The sequence below is a fragment of the Tetrao urogallus genome (genome assembly GCF_951394365.1).
Source record: "Tetrao urogallus genome assembly, chromosome: 14".
Classification (NCBI taxonomy): domain Eukaryota; kingdom Metazoa; phylum Chordata; class Aves; order Galliformes; family Phasianidae; genus Tetrao; species Tetrao urogallus.
In genome coordinates, this window is record NC_136827.1 from 3,551,534 (window position 1) to 3,576,359 (window position 24,826).

The 24,826-nt window shown below is 35.4% G+C and overlaps 1 protein-coding gene across 1 annotated transcript in view; it reads right to left on the minus strand.

Moving 5' to 3' along the window:
• Positions 1–24,826, minus strand: part of DOCK2 (dedicator of cytokinesis 2) — a gene marked incomplete at both ends in the record, with an annotated part of 154,066 nt that overhangs the window by 18,586 nt on the left and 110,654 nt on the right. The window contains 11 exons of the mRNA XM_079542135.1: positions 180–321; positions 2,262–2,366; positions 2,739–2,828; positions 4,288–4,407; positions 5,503–5,593; positions 7,267–7,307; positions 8,988–9,144; positions 12,545–12,630; positions 20,301–20,449; positions 22,119–22,177; positions 22,277–22,377. Of these exons, the coding sequence (XP_079398261.1) occupies positions 180–321; positions 2,262–2,366; positions 2,739–2,828; positions 4,288–4,407; positions 5,503–5,593; positions 7,267–7,307; positions 8,988–9,144; positions 12,545–12,630; positions 20,301–20,449; positions 22,119–22,177; positions 22,277–22,377 (1,141 nt within the window). The remainder of the gene's footprint in view (positions 1–179; positions 322–2,261; positions 2,367–2,738; positions 2,829–4,287; positions 4,408–5,502; positions 5,594–7,266; positions 7,308–8,987; positions 9,145–12,544; positions 12,631–20,300; positions 20,450–22,118; positions 22,178–22,276; positions 22,378–24,826) is intronic.

A 24,826-nucleotide genomic window follows, 5' to 3' on the forward strand; every position in this document is an offset into this window, starting at 1 on the left:
AGAAACAGGAGCAAACACGTTAGGAACAGTCCATTAGAAACATTCAAGATATAACAAAACTGCAAACTGAACTGCCCCATAAGATTTGGGAAATGTTTGTTCCACACAGTTCAACTCTTGCTCGAACAGGTTTCCCCAAACCACTTTCATTCTGTGACCTCCTCAGTGTTCAAGGATACATTGACCAGGAGAGTTTTTCACATCCTCTCCAGGTGCTGAGGTGGTGTTCATCTTCTCTGCACTGGGAAACTGACTCATCAGCTGAGCCTGAAAATCCTCTCTCCTCTCGTATTCCTTCCCGCGATAGATAAATACTTTGTTCTGCAAGGAATAAATACCAGATTCCTTGAGCTGTATGATGCTGAGGCAGAAATCGCAGGTGTGTGTGTTTATCACTACAAAGATACCATAAGGTCACCAAATTTTTAAATGAGTGTAGCTGATACCTGAATACTAATAACTATAAAGAACACCTGACTTTGTCCAGGTCATGAAGTACTTTGCTGACTCTCCAGAGCAATACTTTTGAGCATTAGAACGAAGATCAACTGGCATCGTCACTGAGGATGCTCCTGGTAGAGTACAATAAAATCGGAATGGATGGGTAAGTAACGCACTGGAATTTCTTTTCTTGTCTCTCATATAAAAGGATTTTCTTTCAAACGTGATCTGGGTCCAAATTTCAACATTTCACAGCTTTCTAATAATAGTATATAGTTCTACTGTGCTTGCTCCTTCTTCTTGATGTAACAGAATGCCCTAATTTACAATAGAGTTTATCCCCATGTGTGCTTCTTTGTGGTTCATTTTACTTCATTTAACAGGATAGTTATATAAAAGCAAAAGAAAAAGTTGCCACGTTAGCATGTTTTCACTGTGTTTTCCAATTCTTTCAAGGAACTTTGGCCTTCGATGCCACAAAAGAGGAGTATTCTATTTCTTTAATTTCCTTGAGCACTAAGAAAGCTACCACAGTCATTGTATTCAGTATGATTTTTTTTTTCCTGGAGAAAAATAACAAATATTTGAGTTAATTCTCCTTTTTGAAGACAGTCACTACTGGAGTTAAAGCAATAATTTATTATGTTTTAAAAATGCTTTTTGAAGTAAAATTAAATTGTGCTTGACTTCTTAAGTTTGGAAAACTTCTTCAAAAAAAAAAACAAAAACAACAAAACAGGCCCTCCAAGTTCTTGATTTTCTCACATGGTAGTAAAAGATGGAGAAAAACAAAAGAGAAGAAGTAGGTTCAACAGCTCAAGGTCTATTCAGTGGACACAATATGAACTTGAGAAACTGTTCTATGATATGTGAGTAGATGCTACTATTCAGGAAAAAAAAAAACAAAACAATGTAGTAGAAGATGGTTGGGATGAACATTTCAGCTCACTGAATATTAGAGATCTGAAATTCAAGAACTGAGTGAAACAGGAAAACAAACAAGAAACATCAGTATCAAAATCACAGTGAATCCACATTCAAATACTAGGTATACTCTTGTTCTGTTGTCCCAAGAACTAGAAAATTTAGTTCAGCAAGGGAACTACAATGTACAAAAATAAGGAAGGTTTCCTGTGGAAACAATATTTAAATGAACCAAATCTTTAAAGAATAATCCATCATGAATGGCATGAAGAAAATGATGAAAGAAAAAGTGTTCAATCACTCTCAGATTCTCAGATTCTGCAAGAACTAGTGCACAGAAATTACCAGGTGATAAGAAAAAGACAGCAGTAAATATCCAGCACAGTGTTTTAATGATCACAGTATGTTTTGGGGGACATTCAGAAAAAAAGATTGGAAACATTCATTGTAGAGTAATTCATCGTGTTCTAATAAACAACAGTATAACCTCCAGTACAGGAAACCCTTTATCAGCTAAATAGGGAATATATACCAGGTCAACAGCACTATACACACGCTGTATATATTTTACTCTCTCTCACTCTAGCTTTCTATTATTTCTTACTGCTGAAGACATAATGTTGGGTCACAGAGAGCACTGGTATGATGCAAAAAGTACATCTGTGATAAACAATGGGTGCTACAAAAGTAATGCCTCCTATTTTATTACATTAGCCCTTGATGGCAGAAGCAGATGTTGGAGGGATGGCAGTAGATGTTGAACAACAATCCTGCATCCCAGCAGAATTAAACTCCAGTCAGATATTCCCAGTGACTTCTTTGCATTGATATACAGTACAATTTTATAAGCACATGAAAACAGATTGAAAAAAGTTAAAAAATGTAAATAGGTTTACCCTTAGAAATGTAGGAAATCCTTGGCCATAATATCCAACTGCAAAATAATCTGGTTTTGGCCTCAGAATTTTCATGATGTTTTCATAGAACTTTGCTTGTTGAACCTAAGGGCAAAACCAGCCACAACAATTACTACAAGTTTTTGGTTTTTTTTCCTTACTACTTTCTGCAGTAGTACTATAGCCATTGATTTATACATCACATTTTGTTGCACAAAATAAGAACATGCTTATCTCATCTATAGTTTCAAAATACTGTAGTAAGTAAATGCCCATATAACTTTATGAAATAGTTATTTATGAATCTCTAGCACTGGAATTCTGTAATACAATAAAGGAACTCTCCGACAAATTAAATAAAAATCAATTAAGTAAAAATCTATCAAATAAAAATTAAATAAAAATCTATATTTTTGATAGCAGTAAACTGCCAAATTCTGTGATGAAAATAATTTGAAGATTTGTATGTAATCTTACCAGATTTTGACTTAGAAGCTCGTAGTCAAAAACTTCCTTTTCATACTGCTCTGCAAGTTCTTTGCATAACGATATAGCTTCTTCCCACATCTGCAACGTACCCACATATTCAAAGAGTAAATCCAATACTAACAAACATGTCTTTAACACATTGCTGTTTAACTGCAGTTGCACTGATGCTGCCATCTTTACCATTTGCCATCTTTAAACTAATAATCATTTATTAACTGCATATTTAGAATGAAATAGCCCAGCAACCATAAACTTTGGGAAAACAAATTAACATGGAGAATAAAAGTGCTTTATGATTTACTAAGGGAATAAATCTACTTTTTTCTTACAATAATTTTGCCAAAAATCACCTGAAATTTCAGATATAATAATCAAGCAGTAAATCATCAAGTCAGATAGCATCTAAGCACAGGTGCAGCATATCAGGCAGGGCCTCTCTTCAAATCAAACATTCCAATTTATAAAAAATTCAAAACCATACATTTTTCACAGACAGCCTGGCATTGACAGCTTTCCTGGTTAGCTAAAAACTTACAAGGCTTAGGCTTAAATTACTCCTTGCTCGGAAACACAGCTTGTTTCTTTCCACACTACCTAACAGCCACCTCCAAAAATTACTGTAAGGAATTACAAAACTGCTCTGAAAGACTAGGACTACTTTTCTCGTCTGCTAAAGGCATTTTCTGGTTTGCAGCACAAGAGTGGTCCTAAAGCAAATAGATATTCGCACTCCTGAGGATATTTCTCAAATTCTACAACTCTTGCATCTATTCAGAATAAAGGAGACAAAATAGTTTTTCTGAGCCTAACTTTTTACTGATGTAAGGTTACTGGTGGTCATACGCATTACCATCATTTTTACAGAGTGCTATGTACCCCTAGGCTAAGTAGCTCTGAATTTGAGAGGGGCACTCAGCTGCCTGGAGAACCAGAAGGCAAGGTATAATAGAAATAGCATTTGGTTATTCTTATACTCCGGGAGGTAACTGCTAACTGCTATATCATAGTTATTTCCAATGCAAATTGATAAAACAAGACCCTATGCTAAATGACACTACCTTTCCTGCACAGATTTTAAAGAAACTGAACTAGATCCAGGTGTTGAACATCAAACCAATAGTTTTTTTAATTTTAGGATGTAATTCTAAGATGTCTCTGTAAAAATGTGCCCAGTTTGAACTCTGTTTTTTGGGGGAGATAATGACTGAATAGTCTGGAAATACAATCTGTGGTGTCCTTATTATTTTCTTCGCAAGGGAAAGTACACTCAACATTTATTTTATTACTGCCTGACATACACTTGTAATTACTGACTTCTTTCTTTGCAAATGTGGTTATTGAAAGAACATGTTCATACACAACAGATGTACCCTGTGAACAAGCCTTCAGGACAGGATTTTTAGTTGACCCACATTTCAAGTAGGATTTCCTACACAATAACGAAACAAACATTTTCTATGGAGAATAGTCATTAAATGTTACTATACAAAATAACACAGTAAGAGACTTTTTGACAGAGAGAACTCCACAACTCTACCTTTCCTTTGTCAAAGTATTCTATGATTTTCTCATACAGATTCTCTTTCAAGTGTCGATAGGTTTGTGAACACTGGAACTCCGTTGACATGACTTGGGGTGCACACTGCTCATCTGACCACTGAGGATTAAAACACATTAAAATAAGCCCTGAATTTGGAGTTCAACATCTTGCTCCTCAACCTCCACAAAATCTGAGCTATTCCAAGTTGTTGTTTTTTTCCTACTCTTTTTTTTATCCTTCCACATGATAATGGAAGAGGCACTGGGAACATTTTCAGCACCACTTCAAACAATGCTGTACTTCATGCGATAAACAGGAATAGACACAACATTTTTAAAACCATCTTCCTCCCTGCTCCTCAGCCCAAGAGGCTGTAGAAAAAAATCTAAGGGGGCAAATTGGTTGATTTTATTTCAGTGGTGACATCTTGACTGATACGTTCTTGATTTTTGTATTAAAATATATGCATAAAAAATTATTTTTGTCTACACAAACATACAAAAAGTACCTTGAAATTTGGCATGGCTAGAAAAGTCAAAAAGGAAGGTTAATTAAAACAACAACATGAAAGGCACAGTTTAGAGGGTTCTACCTTCCTCCCTGCCCCCCCGCCCCCCCTCCCTGCCAAAAAAAAAGAAAAAAGAAAGAAAAAAAAAAAAAGAAGAAAAACAAACACCCCCAAGGAATTGCACACATTTTTGCTTTTAAATTTTGAATTTTTCCTTGAAATGGAAAAGGATGTTACTGGCCATCTCTACTGCTATTGTCAGTTACAGTGAGAAACATTAGTTGTAGTAAAAACAATTACCAAATACGAAAGAAAGGTAGCATAATTTGGAGTGTGATACATACTACTTAAAATGGAAGGTTTGATGGAAATTTTGATACTTATTTATATTTGTGATCAGAAGAAAGTAGCATAACGAAAAACACAAGGAAGCGGAATGGCTTCTCTCTACTAAGTAAAACTATTTTTGCAACAATATTTTGAGCCTTACCAGCATGTGACATTGAATCATTTATTGAGAAAAAAAAATCCACATTTACTGTTAACTTTTTATGACCTGCCATAACAATTGCAAGTATGAACTTGAATATCTCTAAAGAAAATAACTAATATGCAGTAAATTGGAGATTGAGACTACCACTTCTTATTTAAAAATTTGAATTTTGCAAAGGCTTACTTATTTATTAAATTTAGGAAAATCTGACCTTCAAGAGCCAAGTATGGAGTAGAAGGGTGTAGGCAGCTTCTGTGTAATTCTCACAGTCCAAATGAAGATCTCGCAATTTATACAAATATCTGTTACAGCAGAGAACAGAAGTTAGTCCAGATGCTGAAATGACTTGAATTCTGTGTTATAAACATTCTAGATAAACTCTAGATAATGGAAACTTGAAAGATATTGTGCAGTCACTACTAAAAGAGTCTTCAAGGACACTGAGTGAGGTTAAAGCACTGTACATTTAGTAAGACTTTTTCTGTATCTTTGTATATTGGAACACTGTGCATAAAAGGAGGAGAAAGACCTACCCTACTTCTGTGAACTGCTGTTAACTCCTCCTCTAGGAGGAGCAAGAGCTACTTGAATTCTAAGTCAGACCACTGCATCCATTATTTCTGACCGTTACTGTCAGTTTTGTGCCCCTCACTACAAGGATACTGAGGTGCATAAGCATATGCAGATAAAAGCAACAAAGCTGTTGAAAGAACTAGAAATGACATATACAAAGAGTGGTTGAGGGAACTGGGTGTGCTTAGTCTGGAAAAAAGGAAGCTGAGGAGAGAACTCATCACTCTCTACAAGTATAAAGAAGGAGGTTGTACTAGGAAGGGTGTCAGTCTCTTTTCTCAAGTGAAAAATGATAAGACATGAGGAAATGGCCTCAAGTTTCATGAAATGAAGTTTAGATTGGACATAAAGAATTTATTTAAGGCAAAGGAGAAAAGGGTAATAGCGGCCTAGAAAGACAAAGCAGGTCCCTATACATCTTGACAAGGTGATATGGGAGGAAGAGCTGTTTTACGTTGTCAGTGTTCTCCTTGATCCCTAGAACAACATTGCTGTTATCATCCTGTCACTGCTCACCACATGACTTAAGTCACATCTCTTCCACCAGTCAGAGAGAAAAAGGCGTTCCAACCCCTTCCATTCAACAGGGACTTTTGACAGAGAACTAAGACATACCCTGCTGAAGCATTTCAAGCTGTTACTATTCCTAGATCTAAATCCTGGCTAAAATGTGACTCCCCCAGAAATACCATTCAGAGAGAGCATTATTTGTCCCCATCCACTTTAGCTCACCACTCCACACTTAGCAGCGAAGCACCTTCAGTGCTCAGCACAGCTGAGATGCTGGTCTTTGCACTCCAGTAGATAAGGTGAAGTAGTTCTACAGTTTTTGCAGAATGGTAAGAGAGGCAGGAAATAGTTAATTCTTGAATAGAAGATTTGCTATAGCCCATGTGCAAAAGCCTTAGAGACAGTAAGAGGCCATGTCAAACAAGAAAGAATTTACCAGGATAGCTATAGCTCTTAGGGAAGAATGCTTTACTAGTAATTCTGTATTGCATGTAGTGTTGCATATTTAAAGAGACTTGGCAGACTGTGCAATTCTAGATAACCTGCTTTTTTTCATTCCATTCTAAATGTATGATGCAGCCCCCACCAAACCTCAAGTCTAGCTACGTTTTCTTTATTTTGAACAATAAACAGTGTTGAATGATTTGATCAGCTAGAAGTTGATGCTTGGGGAAGAAAATGCAGCTTCTAAATGCATATGATAAATTCAAAATTGCTGAAAGCTAAGTGAAAAATGGATTGTAAATATAAATGAGGCCAGGATGACAACAGAATCAGTGGATGGTAAGCTACCATTAAGCAAAAGAAATTCAAGTACAGTAATGAAAGCAGAATTTTTTTTAAAATTTATTATTGTCCTCTTCTTAAACATTCAACAGAGCATCTGCCATACCTGATATACATTCCTTCACGGTTAATGTCCTTGTAGAAGTTCTAGGGACATAAACATTTATAAGTTATATAAGACATATATTTATAAGTTATTTCCTAATTTCTTTCAGTAAAACACAGCTTAAAAATATTAAAATGTTGAGATATCATTTTTCTTGTACAAGAAATATCTAATAAAACAATGAGGGCCGCTCCAAAAGTAATGTCTCCTATACGTTGGTCCATAATAACATGTCCTATTATGTTGGTCCACAACATCAGAGGCAGATGTTGGAGGGATGGCAGTATTGAATCTGCCTGCCAATATTCCATTACATTTTATTTCTGAAAGACAGATGGCAGCAGAGGTGTAGACAGACAAAATGGGGTGTGACACAAAGTGCACACGGAGCAGAGGAATTGAATTTAATTTCTTAATGTGGGAAAAACTGACATTCAACAGTGCTTGATGAGTATTCATGGGGACCAAGCAGTGGCTGCGAGCACAGTGAGGTGGTGGGTGGTTTGTTTCAGCAGTGGTGAAATGTCCATTGCACTGGTGCAGATTTTTGTGGGTGCAGCATACGCAGGCTATTGGTCTTGTCTGGAAGAAATGCATACCTAATGGTGGTGACTATGTTGAAAAATACTGTTTTGTAGCTGAGAATTTTCTCTATCAAATAGTGTTCTTGTGCTCATTGTATCTGATGTAGTTTCCATGGGGGAAAAAAAATAGGAGGTATTACTTTTGGAAGAACCTACATACCTTAAGTTTAAATTTGACTCTACCACTGCTTTAATTAATATTTTAGTTAGTTATTAGTGTTTTTACTACTCATACATTACATATATATATATACACTCTTAGTTCACTAATGAAGTCATTTGTGATGGTAGGAAAAGAGGTAAATATGGATATCCAAATGCATTAACATGAACTACATATTCTGTCTACATGTGGTGCCCAGAGAAGAATCTGTTATTTACTGAATTTGGTACACGCAGCATTGTTATTCAGCATCTCTAAAGGGGCTCAATATAGGAATAAAATCCGTTTTTCTCACTATGAGGCTTTAGCATGTATATGAGGTGATAGGCTGTGCAAAACACGCCTCAAGAATTGCCTCCTTAAGGGTTGTAAAAATGTATACAACACTGCACAGTGATTACTGAGGAACGGAGAATATGTGCATGTAGATATTTATCATGCTTTCTTTTCCATGCTTAAATTTCATAAAGGTTCCTCTGCTCCTCAGAGGAAATTTCCTGGTAGTAAAATATCTTTGATCTATGTGGCATTCCTCATAACAAAACAGAAATAGAAAAAAGATAGAGTGGCTTAAAATCAGACCAGAGACTTAAAACTTTTTAGCAGCCTACTCCAAGCGTATCTTGTATGCTTCTTTTCCAGATTTAAAAATCAGAACCGCAGAGTTAGTAAAGCAGCAAGTGCGTTTGTTCCTTGAACAAAACTTTATTCTGTAAAAGCCAATTGTTACAGTAAGCCTATCAAAACATACATTGTACGAGTAGTGGACTACATAATTTATCCACAAAATCAAACTGGATAAAAAATACAAGTAAAACAGATGGATGTTGCTTTCAGCTTTATGTATATATCCATGCAAATGGATGCAAAAATCTATTGCCTCAGGCTCTGAATTATTTTTCAAGCATTGCAGACTAGTCCCTTCATTTTTGGTAAGTGAAATTCTCACACAAGAACTACAAGACAGAACATACCAGTAAGTTCACCGTGCAGCTCATGCGATTGTCCTTGCTTTCATCATTCATTACAGTTCGGTAATCCAGCAACTTCTCCAAGAGGCCTTTAACTAGGCTGACAAAGCTTTCAACCAGGTTAAAAATGGCAGGATACTGACTTGCATACTCCGTAAGACTGCAAACAGAACAAATAGATTTTATGGTACTATCAAAATCAGAGTCCCATCACCTGAAGGTCTGTTAGGACCCAAGGCAAAAATTACATCAGAGCTAAAGTAACTATGGAATGAATTGAAAGTCACCTTTGTGGGTTGGCAATCTTGGCAGACAGAAAAAAAGACGAGATATAACTCAAATATATAAATACGTACATACACACACTTTACTTTTCTTGCCCAACAATTATTGCAAATATAAAGGAATACCCAGAATTTCCAAGTCAAGTAGAAGTACATCTGTGAGATGGCATGAACTCAAATCTCTTTAGTGCCACACTGGTTCAATAAACATAGAATTCACTTTCCTCTATTACCATGGAAGATAAAAGATGATTATTTCCTTCTCTTTGTACCATTACATGCGAGTAGAATGTTCAGAACAACAAATCCAGATTTTAAGTCAAAAAGGAAATTCACTAACAAGACCTCACCAGAGCAATTTTCCCTTTAGAAATAAGTAAAAGCAAACAAACTTTCTGCAAGTTCCAAAAAAAGCAGTCGTCTTTTGATTAAAAAAAAAAAAAAAAAAAAAAAAAAAAAGTGAAGTGAGTTTCTGTAATATCAGCATATTCCTACTTATATTAACAAAATATTAGCATACGCAGACTAAAAACACACCTAATATTTATTCCTTTTATTGTATGGGTCCAAGATAGTTATTTTCCTGAAAGGACAATGATGGGGAACTGGAAAGCTTCCAAAGGGTCTTTTTCTTCTGTGCCTACATCAGTAAATAAAGGTAGGCCAGTGTTCATTATCTGAGCCCAAGGATGAGTAGCACTTGAATTCACACAGCTAAGTTCACTACCCCCATTTCCCAAAACAGGGTAGCGATGCCTATTCTGCCATAAAGAACAACCTCTCAGCTGTTCCATACTATCCCAGCTCTCCACAGACATAACTCTGGTTAGCACTGTGTGTGCTAGCATTCAGGACTACAGACAGCAGCAACAGGGCAGTATTTAAATTTCTGCTGGCCCTGTTTAGTTTACTTGGTGTTGGCAAGTTTCCAGAAACCAACCTATGTGGGTGAATGTTGGTTGCAGCAGTGAGCACCAACACATAAAGCAGTTACTGGTTCTGCTGAAAACGTGCCTTTTGGGTGAGAACTAAAATAGTTACAAGGAAATTATCTGATAAGAAAAGGACCAAAGGAACATCTGGAGCACAATTTAACTAGGTTTGTATCCAGTGGGAACAGGAAGTTGGGGACAGAGGTTTGAAGCAGATGTGAAGACAGGAAAATTAAAATAAAAGAGAGAACAGGGTCCCACCACAGATAGGTCACAAACCTCTGCTTCAACTGTCTCTCAAGAAGCATCATTAGAAAATCTCAAGGGTGGAATGAAAAAACTCAAGACAGTATGAAGTGACATCTGCAGAGTTTTAGAAATCTTTAAACATCTGAAAGCACTGTAGAGTGTGACAGAGTAAAGTGGAAAATAAAACCAGAAAATTCTTTAAATGGTGGATCAAAAAGAAAGAAAGGTAATTTGCAAAAGCAGGAAGGTCAAATGTTATGTAGTATACGTCTGATGAGACTTTTCAACTCCATTGCTGAAAAACTGAGTGTAACTGGACAGCCACCAGCTCTCTAGGAAAAATATTTGAAAGTGGGAGCAAAGTGCAAACATTAAAAACAATTTTACACAGCTCAGAAAAAATAAATAGTTGTCAAAAGTCTAACAAATGAGATACGAAGAAACATTTTTCTCTCAGTACTTCTAATGCCTCAGTTTGAGTACTCTCTCCAGCTTTAAGGCACTGTAGTATTTTTAAACAGCTGTGGACATTTTTGGAATGTCAAGAAAACATGGCATATGATAAAGTGAAATATGGGGGCTGTTTAATCTGAAGAGAAGACTGAAGGAAACTTGGCATCAACCTTCAATTCTTCTAAAACTTCTACAAAGAGAAACAGTAAATGGTTCTTCATGTCCCCTGTGGCTAAAACAAGAAATAACCAGCTTAGACTGAGGCAAAGAAGATTTAGTAGAGATATTTGGAAGAAAGCTTACTAGCAGCAAAGAAAGTTAAGCACTGCAATAAATGTCCCCTGTGTCTGCTGAATCCCCAGTATTAGAGATGATGAATTGTAGCAACAGTTTAGGAAGGCAGCACAGTTCAGCTTTTGCAGCACTGTGCTTGAGAAAACTATCTACTTGCAGAGCTGTTCTTGGTCATACCAAGAGCCAGCCTGTATATCTCCTAAGACTAGCAGACAAAGAGTAAACATTCAAACTCAAACAACAATTTATAGCTTTCTGTTCACACAGTCATTGTATGTTAGGAAGTGAAAGTGACATTTCAAAAACACCTTTCCTTGTCAGCACGTATATCAGTGTAGTTTTACATTGCCCAAAGAAGTGTTAGCACTGTTTTTAAGTCTGCCTCTCCACACTTTATCTTTCTCTTCATAGTAGAGAAACTAAACTAATGTAAATGTCCAAATGATATTTTGTTTAAATGAAGATTCCATGAAGTTAGATTATAATTAATTATTCTTATTTACATTTTAGTTGCTTAAATAACACAGTATTCTTTAGAAAACTGAATACAGAATTTTTTTGTTGGGGTGTAGATAAGAATTTAATGCGCCACTGAAGAGTGATGTGAATCTGTGAAGACTGCTATGCCACTACACAAACATACAATTACAAATTAGCAGGCTTTGAGAGCCTTTCTCGCTATTACACTCTGTAATCACAAGGCTATGAACTAAGTCTCAGAACTTAGTGGCACAAGGGCACCACCACAGCCCATCAGATCAGAGCTCCCAATGAAGACACAGCTATCTATTATATCTGAGAAGAAAAAAGAACATGGCTGGCCAAGAGGAAGATGCTCTATTTTATGATTTTTTTTTTAAATATATTTTTTTAATTGTAGCACTTCACAATATTGTCACAGCTTTGCATGATAGTCACCTTATGTGAGTTATAAAATAATCTGGAGTCCAGTCTAGACACTGAGAAAAGCAAGACAGACTGTTGAAAATGCTTTTATTGTTATTAGTGTAACACATAAAACCAAGAAAGGTTAAAATGAAAAATGGGGAAAAGAAAAAGGTTGGATTATCTTTGCTTTGAAGTTGGGTAGTGAAAAGCAAGTTAAGTATAATTTCTTTGTAATGTAGATGCAATACAAAGTACAGAAAAGCAGCCATGCAAATACTTTCAGTGGGCATAACTGCAATTCAAACCAGATTTAATGAAACAGCATGCTATTTCCAATCCCTTGATGAAAAAAAAGCTGCTTCATTTTGACTGTATTTTAAAATAAATTCAGCAATTTGAGAAGCAGGAACAGTAAGATAAAAACACATCCTGAAGGCATTTATTCTCATGCACTACTTACATTGACTCAAACAACTGCATGTAGAGTTCATCTCCACGTCCTCCTTCCACTTCATGGTCCAACTTCAAAATGATTTCATTCTCAAACTAAGAAAGGAAAAAAAAAATCTGAACACTGAGAAGATATCTAGAGGTCAAACACATTTCAAACTGGCATCAGAAAGATATATTTGCATAGCTATATCACAAACACCTGAAAGTTAAATTTGTTTTAACCTGAAAGTTAAATAAAGTTTGAATATATTCCAGTTGAATAATGTAAAGACGATTTCCTCCAGATTCTTTAATGAACAAACTGATAAAATAATCTGAAGAAATAGGCCTATCTGTACTGAGTTTTCATAGAACACCTCAGATGTGAAACGTGGGATATCAGAACGAAATCAAATTACCTTCACCCACACAAAATATAAATGAAGATGCAGTGCCTTATCTAACTGCTGTTTGTTAGGTCTAGCTATATCCTAATTAGGAAGCAGTGACATATAAACTATCAAAGATAGCAAACTAGGGATTTCTGTAGCTAAGCCCAATTCCTTCCCCTCTAGTGAACCATTTCTTCAGTTTCAATCTACAGTTATGACACTTTCATTGGGAGCTGCCAACAACCTTATTTCTTTGCCTGCAAAGTCAAAAGTACCTTTTTCAGCTCTCTGACTTGAAAAATCTACACGTGTAAAAGCAGAAAAAAAACCTGTTAATATTTCTCTGCCGGTTCCACCTTGTTATCTGTCACTCATCAGCCTGCCCTCAAAACTTCAAGTGTTCTAAGTTTCCTTCTACCTCAAACAGCTTTCAAAGAAGTATTCCATCCAAGTCTGCACAGTTGACATTCTAACATCAAGCTAACTACTAGGCTCAGGCATTCCTAAAATAAATTCATTGAAACTGGACATCTGAAGCTGTTACCTACATGATTTACTCTTCATTCCTCTAAAATCTCACATATATTCATCAGGTAGCTTTACATAATTAAGCAAAGGATCATTATCTCTCACGACATTAAAAAAAAAAAAAGATGAAAAACATGCTTTCACAGGTTTTCACATGGGAAAATAAAATTTTATCTGGAAAACTAGTGATAACTTGTAAACGCATTGTTACAAATCTGTACTCAAATTGGCAGTGCTGTGGCTTGCCAACTCTAAAGTACCATTAACTCCAACAAAATCTCTGGAGAATTTCTTAGTCAGCAGTATACCACTATCTCTTAAAGAAAGGGATGTGTCAGATTTTACTTTAATCCAGCACTCTGCTGGGTCATACTTTAATTACACAAAGCCTCTTTAAAATGGCATTGTATTGTTTCAATATGAATATATAATTGTGAATTGTCATTTCAAAGTTGTTGCAATAGGTTATACACAGGAAACTGCCTTATGATTTTGAAAGGGTTAATCCAGTCTAACTCATATTTATATGAGAATCTGGAATTATTTTTTTCAGGCCTTCGCCACATATTGCATAATATTGCATTCAGTGCATATGATACACGCATATGACTTAATTGGTTTTTTTCCTCCTCTTCAAGCATATTAAAATATTAAGATTTACATGTTCAAAAAATATCCTCAGAAGTTTTTATTTATGTATCACACTTGCAACAGAGATGCAAAAGATAAGATTTTCCTCTATGTGTATGATTGTGAAAATGAAAAATACTAATGGATTTATTATTTTTTTAATGTAACTTATGTATGGAAACATGCTGGGAGAGCATTTCAAGAGAAAGGTACCACTGTTAATACAGTTCTGTGTAGACTCTGTCGTCCTGTACAAAATTGCTGAGTGCAGTGGGTCACTGACGTCCTTCAGACACGATCTAAAACAATTCACAATAAGATGAAGTGCTCCAAAATGCTGACCAGGTTAAAATAACTTTACTGATATATGAATCTGGGAAAACAGAAGACTAATTATAATTAATGTAATATATAATACTACATGGCAGAAGGTAATTCAGTAAGCTTAGCAAAAATATTATATTAAAATGCTACAAGGTTTTCAGTTATTTATTTAAAAAAAAAAAAATCACTAAAAGGCAGCCAGTATATTTTATATGATTTTTCCCAGGCCTCAATATTGTAAAGAAACAGGTATCTTTTTGCACCTGTAGGCTGAAAAATTTGTACAAATATGAGTGTGTGGCCAAAGGAAATCCCCTTCAAGGGAGAATCCTCCCTTTATTAAGCAGTTTCTAACTAGATTTAACTACAAAGGGAATACTTTTTATATTCTCTGATTACCAAAGTTGGTTTGACCTGGTTTTTTGTATTCCTTCTTACTAAGACTCTTCCATGGCTTTCCTTTGATTCTTCATCCTTTGACATTGTTTTGGCTTATATTAAAACCTTAGAACTTATAAAAGCATTCCGAGATTCATCGCCATGATTAACAGTCTGAGCTTTTAGCTGAAAGCCCCCACATACCCTATCACTAAGCTTCTATTCCTTTTTTGTATGCCCTCTGAAAGGTGTGAGACATGAATATCAGCTCTTCTATGATCATTCTTTGTTCTCACCCAACAAACTGCATTATGTTCAGGTATCATGGGAAAAAAACAACCTAATATAAATTTATAAAGAATCTGTTAGAGAATTACAAGTTTATAATGCATGTAAAAAAAGTTTCTAATATAGGTGTAAATGGGATTACAGAGTCACTTCTTTCAGTGCCCTCATACCAGAGTTTTCCTAAAATTTTTGAAAATCATATGAATAAATTATCAGGTCTGGCAAAAATTCATTTTGAATATTAGATAAGCCTCCTTTTTTTCTCCTGAGATTCAGCTGAACAGGACCCGTTAATGGCAAATATCAATGTCATTCCAGAATATAAGCCAATCAAGTGATTCTGTCTGTAAAAATGAAGACATACAATTATATTAAAACAACTTCTTAGAAAAGAACAGACTTATTAGACTACATAAGACATACAAATCTGTATTTGAACATCCTTAGAACTGCCCTTGAGGACATCAGAAAATCAACTTCCTATTCAAATTTAAATTTTAAGCTAATGTGAAAATGTTACATGTTCACTACCTACTTACTGTGGAATTTAACAAGTTTCACTTCCCCACAGCAACAAGTACAATCCCATTTCTACTGAGGCAGTAGAAACAGCAGGATTGCTCAAGCAGTATTCATCAAAACGGCAGCAGAAGCCACACAACCAGCCACAGCTGGTTTGATTCTGCAGACTCTGGGGACATAAGATTTAACTGGGCTGTTGCTTCTCTCTAGGAGCTTTGAAACAATGTATTGAGTGACCGGTCTTCTACATTCATCATGCAAAAAACGAAGTACAGAAAATTAGGCAGTGCAAATGTATGCCTCTTTTCTTTGAGAAGGTGGTAGGGGAAGGATGAATTTAAATGCTTCATAAGAGACAAAACCACAGTTAAAAACAGTTAAAAACATGTGAAACCAAAATTATGGTATCTAATGCAGCATCTGACAGACACGCTTTAAATAGAAGTATTTAAACACTTTAGAAGGAGTTGATGTGATTGTCAAGAACTTGGATATATACTGTGTACAAACTGCACGATGCCATAAACAGGCAACACTAGATACAGCCTATTTTGAGATGACTGAGGAGAAATGCAATGTTCACGAGAACATGAATCTCACTGTTCAAGTTGCACTTCTATATGACGCAGTTAAAACAATCTGGATGAAGGCAGCAAAGAAAAGGTAAAACTGAGAAAATATGTTGCTATGTATAGCCAGTGAGATCTTTACATAAAAAAGGTCATTGGTGGATATGAATTCACAAACATGCATAGTATTCGTATGAGAAACACTAATAGCGGCCCAGAACTAGCTCCAGGAGAAATGAGCAGCATATAGCCATCCAGTGGCACAGCACAAGTTGGAGTAAATATTTAATCTCCACAGCATACTGAAAAGGCTACACTGCTTCCCAAAATAATTAATGACTTCAGATCTCAGAGGCTCCATTTAAGAGTTACTTGCCCTAAGGTTCTCACAGAAAATGGAAAGAGTTTTGGTTTGTTAGGAGTACCAACACACTTTGATCCAGAAACAATCATTTGACCTCTGTGTTACTAGTAGGTTTTGCTATTCTCAGCTCTTTAAATATCATTCACCTCTTAAATCTTTCCTTAGTACTTATTCAGCAGGCAGGGAATTGATGACTTCTTTAGAAGGTAATCTCACAGATTCTGGAACCTGAACAAAAACCCCTTTCTATGCATTTTTTTTCCTGCAGTTTGTCAACTGCAGCTGATTGCATGAAACAGCAGAAATTAAAAAGCTGGCAGAAATATGGAAGAAAGTTGTAATGTGTCTTTGACAAAATTCAGCCCTAGTAGCCGTATTTCTCATCTAATTTAAACAACGTGCCTAATTGTAATTATTATTAATTTTGCTTTAAAATCACTCATTTATCTATCTGGCAGACTAAATAAATCCTCATAACTTGAAACAAGTGTCAATACCAAGCACATGCTCATTTTTTTCTGCATGGATTTGTCTGAAGCACTGAGCCATCTAAAGCTGGTTCCTGCCAGTGGAAGTATTTCACATGCCTCTGAAATCCTTGAGCATAATACATTTTCAAAATTTCAAGGAAGAAATATGGATACGAACATCAATTACAAAGCACGTGTGCCAGAGGAGCTTGCTAAGAACACTTCCATTCACTCATTTAGTAACCTTATACAGCTGTTAGCTCAGAAAGCTGTATGACTCTAACAAGTCCATGTAGAATAAACATTTATCCTCTAAACTGATCAAAAACTATGAAAGCACACAAACACAACCAATCTGCACTATTTGCTCTTTTCAACAAAGGTCAGGAGGGAAAGTAATTATAGAATGCCTCCTCAGATGGCTTCAGCAATTGGTAAAAATAAAGAGAAGTATTTTCACTTTAAAATCAAACGTGAATAGAATTATTTATTTGAAAAGAAATCTAAACACAGATGAATCAATCTTTCCTAATCCAAGCTAAAATCCTTAACAGAACATGAATCCATCTTTATTTAAGTAGTAATTTATTTACTCTTCAAAGAGCTAGTCTTTAACTATTTTTTTTTAAGTTAGTCTTTTCTAACATTTTGCCTCAAATTTTCAGTCAGAGCAAACAAAAGTATTTTGCTTGATGGTTGATAAGATGTACAACCTAATATTTGAGGGAAAAATGGGTAATCAATACTTGGAGGATGAGATTCTTTTAACTTTATGTGCCCAACAGACACACAACTAGCTTCCCTTTGTAGATGAAGGAGGAGGGGATATATCTGAAGGCCCAAATCTATCCATGGACACCTCTTGTAAGTTGGATAAATAGCCTTTCCCAGAGATCAGATTCCCTATCTAATGCTAGACAAAGCCCTGATGCCTAAAATTACAAGCTTATGTAGCACTTCTCCTGAATGAATGGAAGTTATATGTGCTAAGTAAAAAGAAGAATCAAAAAGAAAATTCCTCAGTATGCCATACATCTACATATTTATTGCTGTCTATTAAATATATATGTAGTAGAATGTTATTTTTGAGATAACCAGAGGCGGAATTTTGTTTTCTCTGGGGCTAGCTGATTTCCTAGCAATAGCAAAAATAAAATAAAACTCCTGATTAATAAATTTGAATAACTTCATTTTTTTTTTTCCTCATTTGGTGTATACATTTTGAGAAGAGTGAGATGAATAAAAGCACGTATACTGTATACATAATGCAGAATACAGTCTCTTGAGACAGCCTACCACATATGCGCACACAGAAAAGAAGTGCTGTCACACATCTCAGCACAGTACCACATCAAGCTAATGAAATCAATAACTTGGGGAAAGCTTATTAAATGATTTAGCAGGCACCACTAAAGCTCTAGTTCCACTGCCAATGCAGACTACTAATAAAGCTGTCTCTGTGCTTTTTTCCCTTTCTCTCATCAGAAGTGACCACAGTTCATCACAATTATGTTTTCAACTGAACATCAGCATCACTCCAGACTCCTAAGTAAGACAATGTTGAACTGAAACAATAATTTTGAAAAATTTATGCTAAAGCTTTAGAAAAATATTCCTCATAAAACTAAATGCCAATTTGAATATCATAAATGTCAGCTGCAGAAGGTGGAGTTTACATTTACATCAATATTCCATTCACATTAATTCTTTGCCTTTTCTAAATAACATGGTAACAATTTTAAGTAATATGACTGAATATGTATTTCTTTAAACAAAGTTTACCAGAATTGCTAGACACAGAGAAGCAATTTTAGAAATTTATCTTAATTACCTCATCCAGAGGAGTGAATTAATATCTGAGTTCTTGACTGGAAACAGTCCAAAACAGAATATTATAATCTAATGACACTCAACTGTTAAATTATGAAAATGTTTAAGTGCCATCTGATAAAAATTAACTATTATTCTTACACAGTAATAAAATGAATACCCCTGATCCTCAGCACTGAAAATTTATAACCTGAAACTAATCTATATTAGCATAACGAGTGATTTAAGGGTCAGCAAAGTATCTAGCATCATTGAGGCACTTAAGTTGCTATTCTTGTTTAATCAGTCAGTTTGGCCGATGAGTTTCCAGGATTTTTGGTTTGTACAGATCTCTGCATCCCTCCCAAGAGATGCAGTATAAGCCAAGAACAGAAAAATATTTTTAAGAAGGCAAATGTAGAACTACTAGAATAAGGAACAGATGCAGAGAAGCAAGTGGTTTTTAATCTTGGCCTTGAACCAGAAGCTTTACATTCTGGAATGCAGATCAAAATCAAAATTCCATCTGCTAGTTTGTTCCACACTTAGTTGACACAGAAATGCCCCATATGATTTAAAGTATTAAACATAGCTGAGTTTGAGTGACACATTTGTATTTACTTTTCTATGAATGTCTAAATTATGACTTTTTTTTTGTCACTTACTGTTACACAGATGGTTTGAAATTAACTACTTGTGCCTGAAGCTCCAAGTTAAAATCTACTGTGAAAGGCAGTGTGCAAACAGAGAATAAGAAAATTGTGCCCAAAAGAGCCCGCAGAGAAAAGTGAGGTGGGAGAGAAACAGACAGATGTCAGCTGTTTGACTACACACCACAAGCATGGCAGGAGATCTAGTCTAAATCACAATCCCAAGTGTCCAATCCTATTTCTTTTCTGTCAAGGGTATGAAATACTTCTGATTTAAAAATCCACTGTTTGCAAAATTCCTATAGAAAACCTTTTTGAATGCCAGCTCTTCTTCAAGATTATTTTTCACAAAGCAAATATTTAGAAAAGTTTCCTGAAAAATCCAATAATGTGCAATTAACTTCAAGCTATTAACTGAAACTCCTGTTGGATAGTATGTATTAAAAGTTAAAACTTCTAATGTATAAAGATCTATGTCACATAAGGGTTTCGTGAAAGATTAGTATTAGAAGAGACCCCAAGAAGTCACCTAATTCTACTCCTACTTAACAGGGTTGACTTCAGTGTCATGTCTTTTGTTCAGGACTTTATTCAGTAAGATTCTAAAAATATTCCTAAAAATTGCCTATGCTCTCTGGGCCCTTGTTCCAGTGCCTTATAGCTGTCATTGTGAAGGATGTTTTTTCTCAAATCCAACTAAAACACTTTGGAATGCCTACACTCTCCTGTGCAGGAACCCTTTTTTTGTTCTTATTCTTTTCGATTTTACTTTCTGTGAGCACAGAAATCCACACAACAAATGTTTACCAAAAATAAATCGGCTACAAGACAATGAATTTTCCAACAGTATTTTTAATTACCTTTTTGAATTCTCCTGTCCTTTGATATTCACAAAGTATCATGTCAAAAAATATTGGAATTGTAGCTTTTCGCAGTTCAACCTCTGGAATGAGAGTCATTTCCAAGATGGGTCCAACCATCCCCGGTATAAAGCAGATTTTATTCTGGCCTAAAACAGAATGACAAGTCAGATACTTCAGAAGAGAAGAAAAACTGTTAGAAAAACATTTAGGGCAGGCAGTATTTTAAAGCAGTGTTTTAACTACCTATGCTGGTAACAGTCTTAGAATTTAGTCATTTACCCCTACTCTTTCTCAAAACCTAAAAGAATGTTAATAAATATGCTCTCATATCAAGAGACAGTGCCAGAAATATGAATGCATACCAGCTGAGTTAACATTTTCAGTCAATATTTCAGCTTTTCAGATTTAGACATCTCCTCTTAAAAATTCTGAGAAGAAAGCAATCAAAAACACTAATAATCCACCAAACTCTCAGTAGAACAGTGCCACATGAGATGCTTTCTAGACGTATTACTTGCTTTCAACTACAAATAGCATCAAACATCATAACCAATAAATCAATGCATCAACCATTGCAACCAGTAATAGGAACACAGTCTGTGCAACTCCTAAAACCACACAATATTATCTTGTAGCACAACAGTTCTGCACCTGTGAAAGAGCCTTAAAGCCTGCAAAAATCTTCAACTAGGTTTGAGATATTCTTCAAATACTGCTTGTTTCTGAGCGAAAAGAAAAAAGTTTGATGTGTGGGTCACATAAGTCCAAGCCCAATTATCTGCCTCAGAATGTCAATATTGTTGGTAGCTTGTAAGGAGATTAAAATATTATCATAAACAAATATGACTAGACTTGTTTCATAAATAAAAGTAATCTGATTCTGTTTTTCCCCTCATACGGCTGCCATAATGTTGTAACTTTCAGCATAACTGAACAACTTCAATAGTTTTATGCAACATTACTTTTTCTTTCAGTCGCTTTGATTAAAAATATTACTAAACCTAGAAATATCAGTAATATCAATAAGATTCAAGAGACTCTTACAGTGTCTGAATCACTTCCAATATCTATAGGCATAAGATCTGAAATTAAAAAAAAAAAAAAAAACAACCAAAACCAAAGGAATTAATGTACTATGTAAATATTTTTTCACCTCTAAAAATGTTCATTCTCCCACAGAAGGCTCTTATACAATTAAAAGTAAGATATATTTTCAGCTAAATGATTTAAATACAGACTGCTCCACTGATATAATTAAAATGAAAACTTTTTAAATTTCTGCCTAAAAATGTAAAGAGAAACTTCCTCAATCAACTCACATACAAAATGATTGTCACGTAAAAACCTGTTCCACTCGTATGCTGTTATCTGCCTAGCAATGCTTAAGTTCAATAAACTGAGTAATTAGCAGAACATGAAGAACTGCACTGTGGCACTCTGGGATAAATATTTGGCCTTTACCTTCACATCCAGCCAACCACATTGAATCTTGCCTTGTGCTCCTGAAGATGACCCTTTGGGAGGGATGTAAACAGCTGCAATTGTTTGACATTCCAGTTTCAAAGCACCTACTGTAGGTGTTACTATGTTCAGTAACCAAAAGAGTTCGTCATGACTATTCTCTACCTTTAAGATACACAGCCTTAACATGAATCAGAAGCCACCTACTCTTGGAAAATTTACTTGCTTCTCAATTTCTGCATAATAAAGTTTAACCATCTCGAAATTTTGGAGAAATTTCTGATCAGACATTTCCCAGTGAAACATGCAATGTGAGACACATTCAGTTGTAATTAAATTAATTTGCCTACTTACCAAGTTTGTACCACATGTCACGGATAGCAAAGCCAACTAAACGTCTCATATCTCCATACCTAGTTAAAAATAATAAAGTTCAGGTACTTTTAATCATTATGTTTTCCCACTTTTAGTTAAAAAATTAGATATAAACTAAAGTATATGTTTTTGCTTACTTGCTCTGGATCTTGTTGTACTTTGCATGGGAAAAATTTTCTAGTTGTAGCGAATCTTGGGTAATAAAAGCCACAGCCAAATGAAAATAGTTGTTCCAGAGCTATAAATTGAAAATAAGGAAATTATAATAGTTTTGAGCAAAGCTGGAGTAGTACTAACACATGCATAATACTGAATTATTTAGGAAACAAAACGATGCAAGCAATTTGAGATTTTTACATTATGCTATGTTGTACATCACTAGTATTATACAATTAGGAGAAAAGCAAGGAAGATGAATTTTAATAATCACTACACATTTGCTCTTAATAATACAGCAGTTGAATAAATATTACCAGGATGGATTTATATGAAATTCATTAGCTTACAACATTAAATCACAAACCAGAGCAGGACAAGTGGAATACATTACAAGCCAGTTAATCTTAACAACTTGGAGCTAAAGGCACCTGACGTAATTGCATTTTATTTGACATCTTCAAGAAGTATCTACTGCCTTCTAAGTTCTACTTCAACAACTTGTGTGAAATTCCAGCGTGTTTTGTTAAGAGCTGTCTTCATTAAACAAGGACAAAATACTGCCCTGAATAACGACTGTTATTACTGAGTCATGCTCTAGAACTGAGAGAATAAGGCTTTTATTTTCAGCTCACAGCTCTGCCTTTCTGAAAGCAGACTGCTTGTCCTCTAGGTGATCAAAATGAAATACTTCTCTCATTCTAGAGATGGGAGGGAAAAAAGAAAACACAGTAGGAAACAAATTCAAGAAAGTAAATACTACCTCAGGGAGCTTCTTAACAGTTAGCAGTGGTTATAGATACTTCTTTAAAAACATATTTACAACTAAGAATATGTGTAAACGGTATCATTGAGACAGTAAAAAGGAAACAGTAGAGGTATTCAGCAGTAGTTTAAAGGACAGAAATAAAACATTATTTTAAAAATTGTAAAAAGTGATGACAGAGCTTTTGATTAATTTTGCATGTGAAACACAATCCTATTTTGGGAAGCCACACTATTACTCTTAAAATCTAAAGTTTTCTCAAAAACTTAAGAGATGTCTGTTCTTTAGACTTTGGAAAATACTCTTGTGCACAAGTAACAATACAGAATAGACACCAGCACACAAAAATACACAGAAAACCACAGGTGATTAATAAATAAAAATCTCAAATATCCTCCATAAGGCCAAGCATCCTGTGTCAAGTTTATTCCTCGCTTAGGAGCCCACCTGAAGCTCTCCCTAGCAGACCTGCTTATCCAAAAGCTCTTAGGAGGGCAGTTGCTGTCTTTAAGTATTTGTGGTCCACAGAGCCGAATTTCAGAGAGCTGCGGTACGAGGGGACATGGCCTCAAGTATTGCCAGGGTAAGTTCAGGATGGATATCAGGAAACACTTCTTTACAGAAAGGGTTGTTAAGGGCCAGAATAGGCTCCCCAAGGAGGTGGTTGAGTCACCATCCCCGGATGTGTTGAAAATCCATTTGGATGTGGTGCTCAGGGGCATGACTTAGCAGAGGGCTGTTAGAGTTCAGGTAGTTTGGTGAGGTTGTGGTTGGACTGGATGATCTTTAAGGTCTTTCTCAACCTGAGCGATTCGATGATTCTGTGCACAGACTCAAGTGGAATTTCATTGGAGATGTTTGTTAATTTGTTGTATTTTGTACAATTTAAAGATGGTCTGAATTCATCTAAAACAATCACAGCCATATTAAAAACTAGGCTTAAATATTAGCACTTGTAAGGCAGTAGCGTTTTTCTCCCTTAGTACAAACATTTAACCTATATTTATGTCTAATATTTGATAGTACACTAACAGCACATGCTAAGTCATAGTATTTTTCCCCAGGATAAATATTATTTATGCTCTGAAAAGTCTCTACTTTCCTTTGCCAAAGATTATTAAGGATAAATTTGATCCATTTAGAGTCCATCAGTTTGCATACGTCAATTACACCTGCAAAATGGAAAACTTCTCAAATTACTCCTCATTATAGAGAGAAAAAGGAAGCCTTACTACTGTAGTTAATGGTCTATTTATTCACATAAAAATTCCAAGCTTGATGCTGCCTTTTTCTTAAATGTAACCTAAAGAATTAATCCTTGTGTATGAAAGAAATTTCCTTTCTTTTATAGAATACTTAATGACTGCTGAAAAATTATGACCCTCAAATTATGACAGTGTATCAAGATAAGAACACACAGATAACAGTTTCAAACAACAAAACTAACACTAAAACCCTGTGGGGCAAAGTAGTGTCTCACTAATATAAATGACACACATGTATAGATTAAAAATGAATGCAAAAAGTTATTTAAAAGACAAGTTCTAATTTCTTTTAAACACACAACAACATTCCAAGATGTGCTGTATTCAAACACCAAGCTATCTAGGAGGTTGCAAGGCTGAAGAAACACAGATAGAGAAGAGTATCAGAGCTCCTGTGCTGAGCAGGAATGCTCATGCTTTGCTGCTTCCTGTTGACATGAACTTCAGTGATGAGCTGCTGGCAGGGGACAGCAGCTTGGAGACAAAGCTAGAGCTGAGAA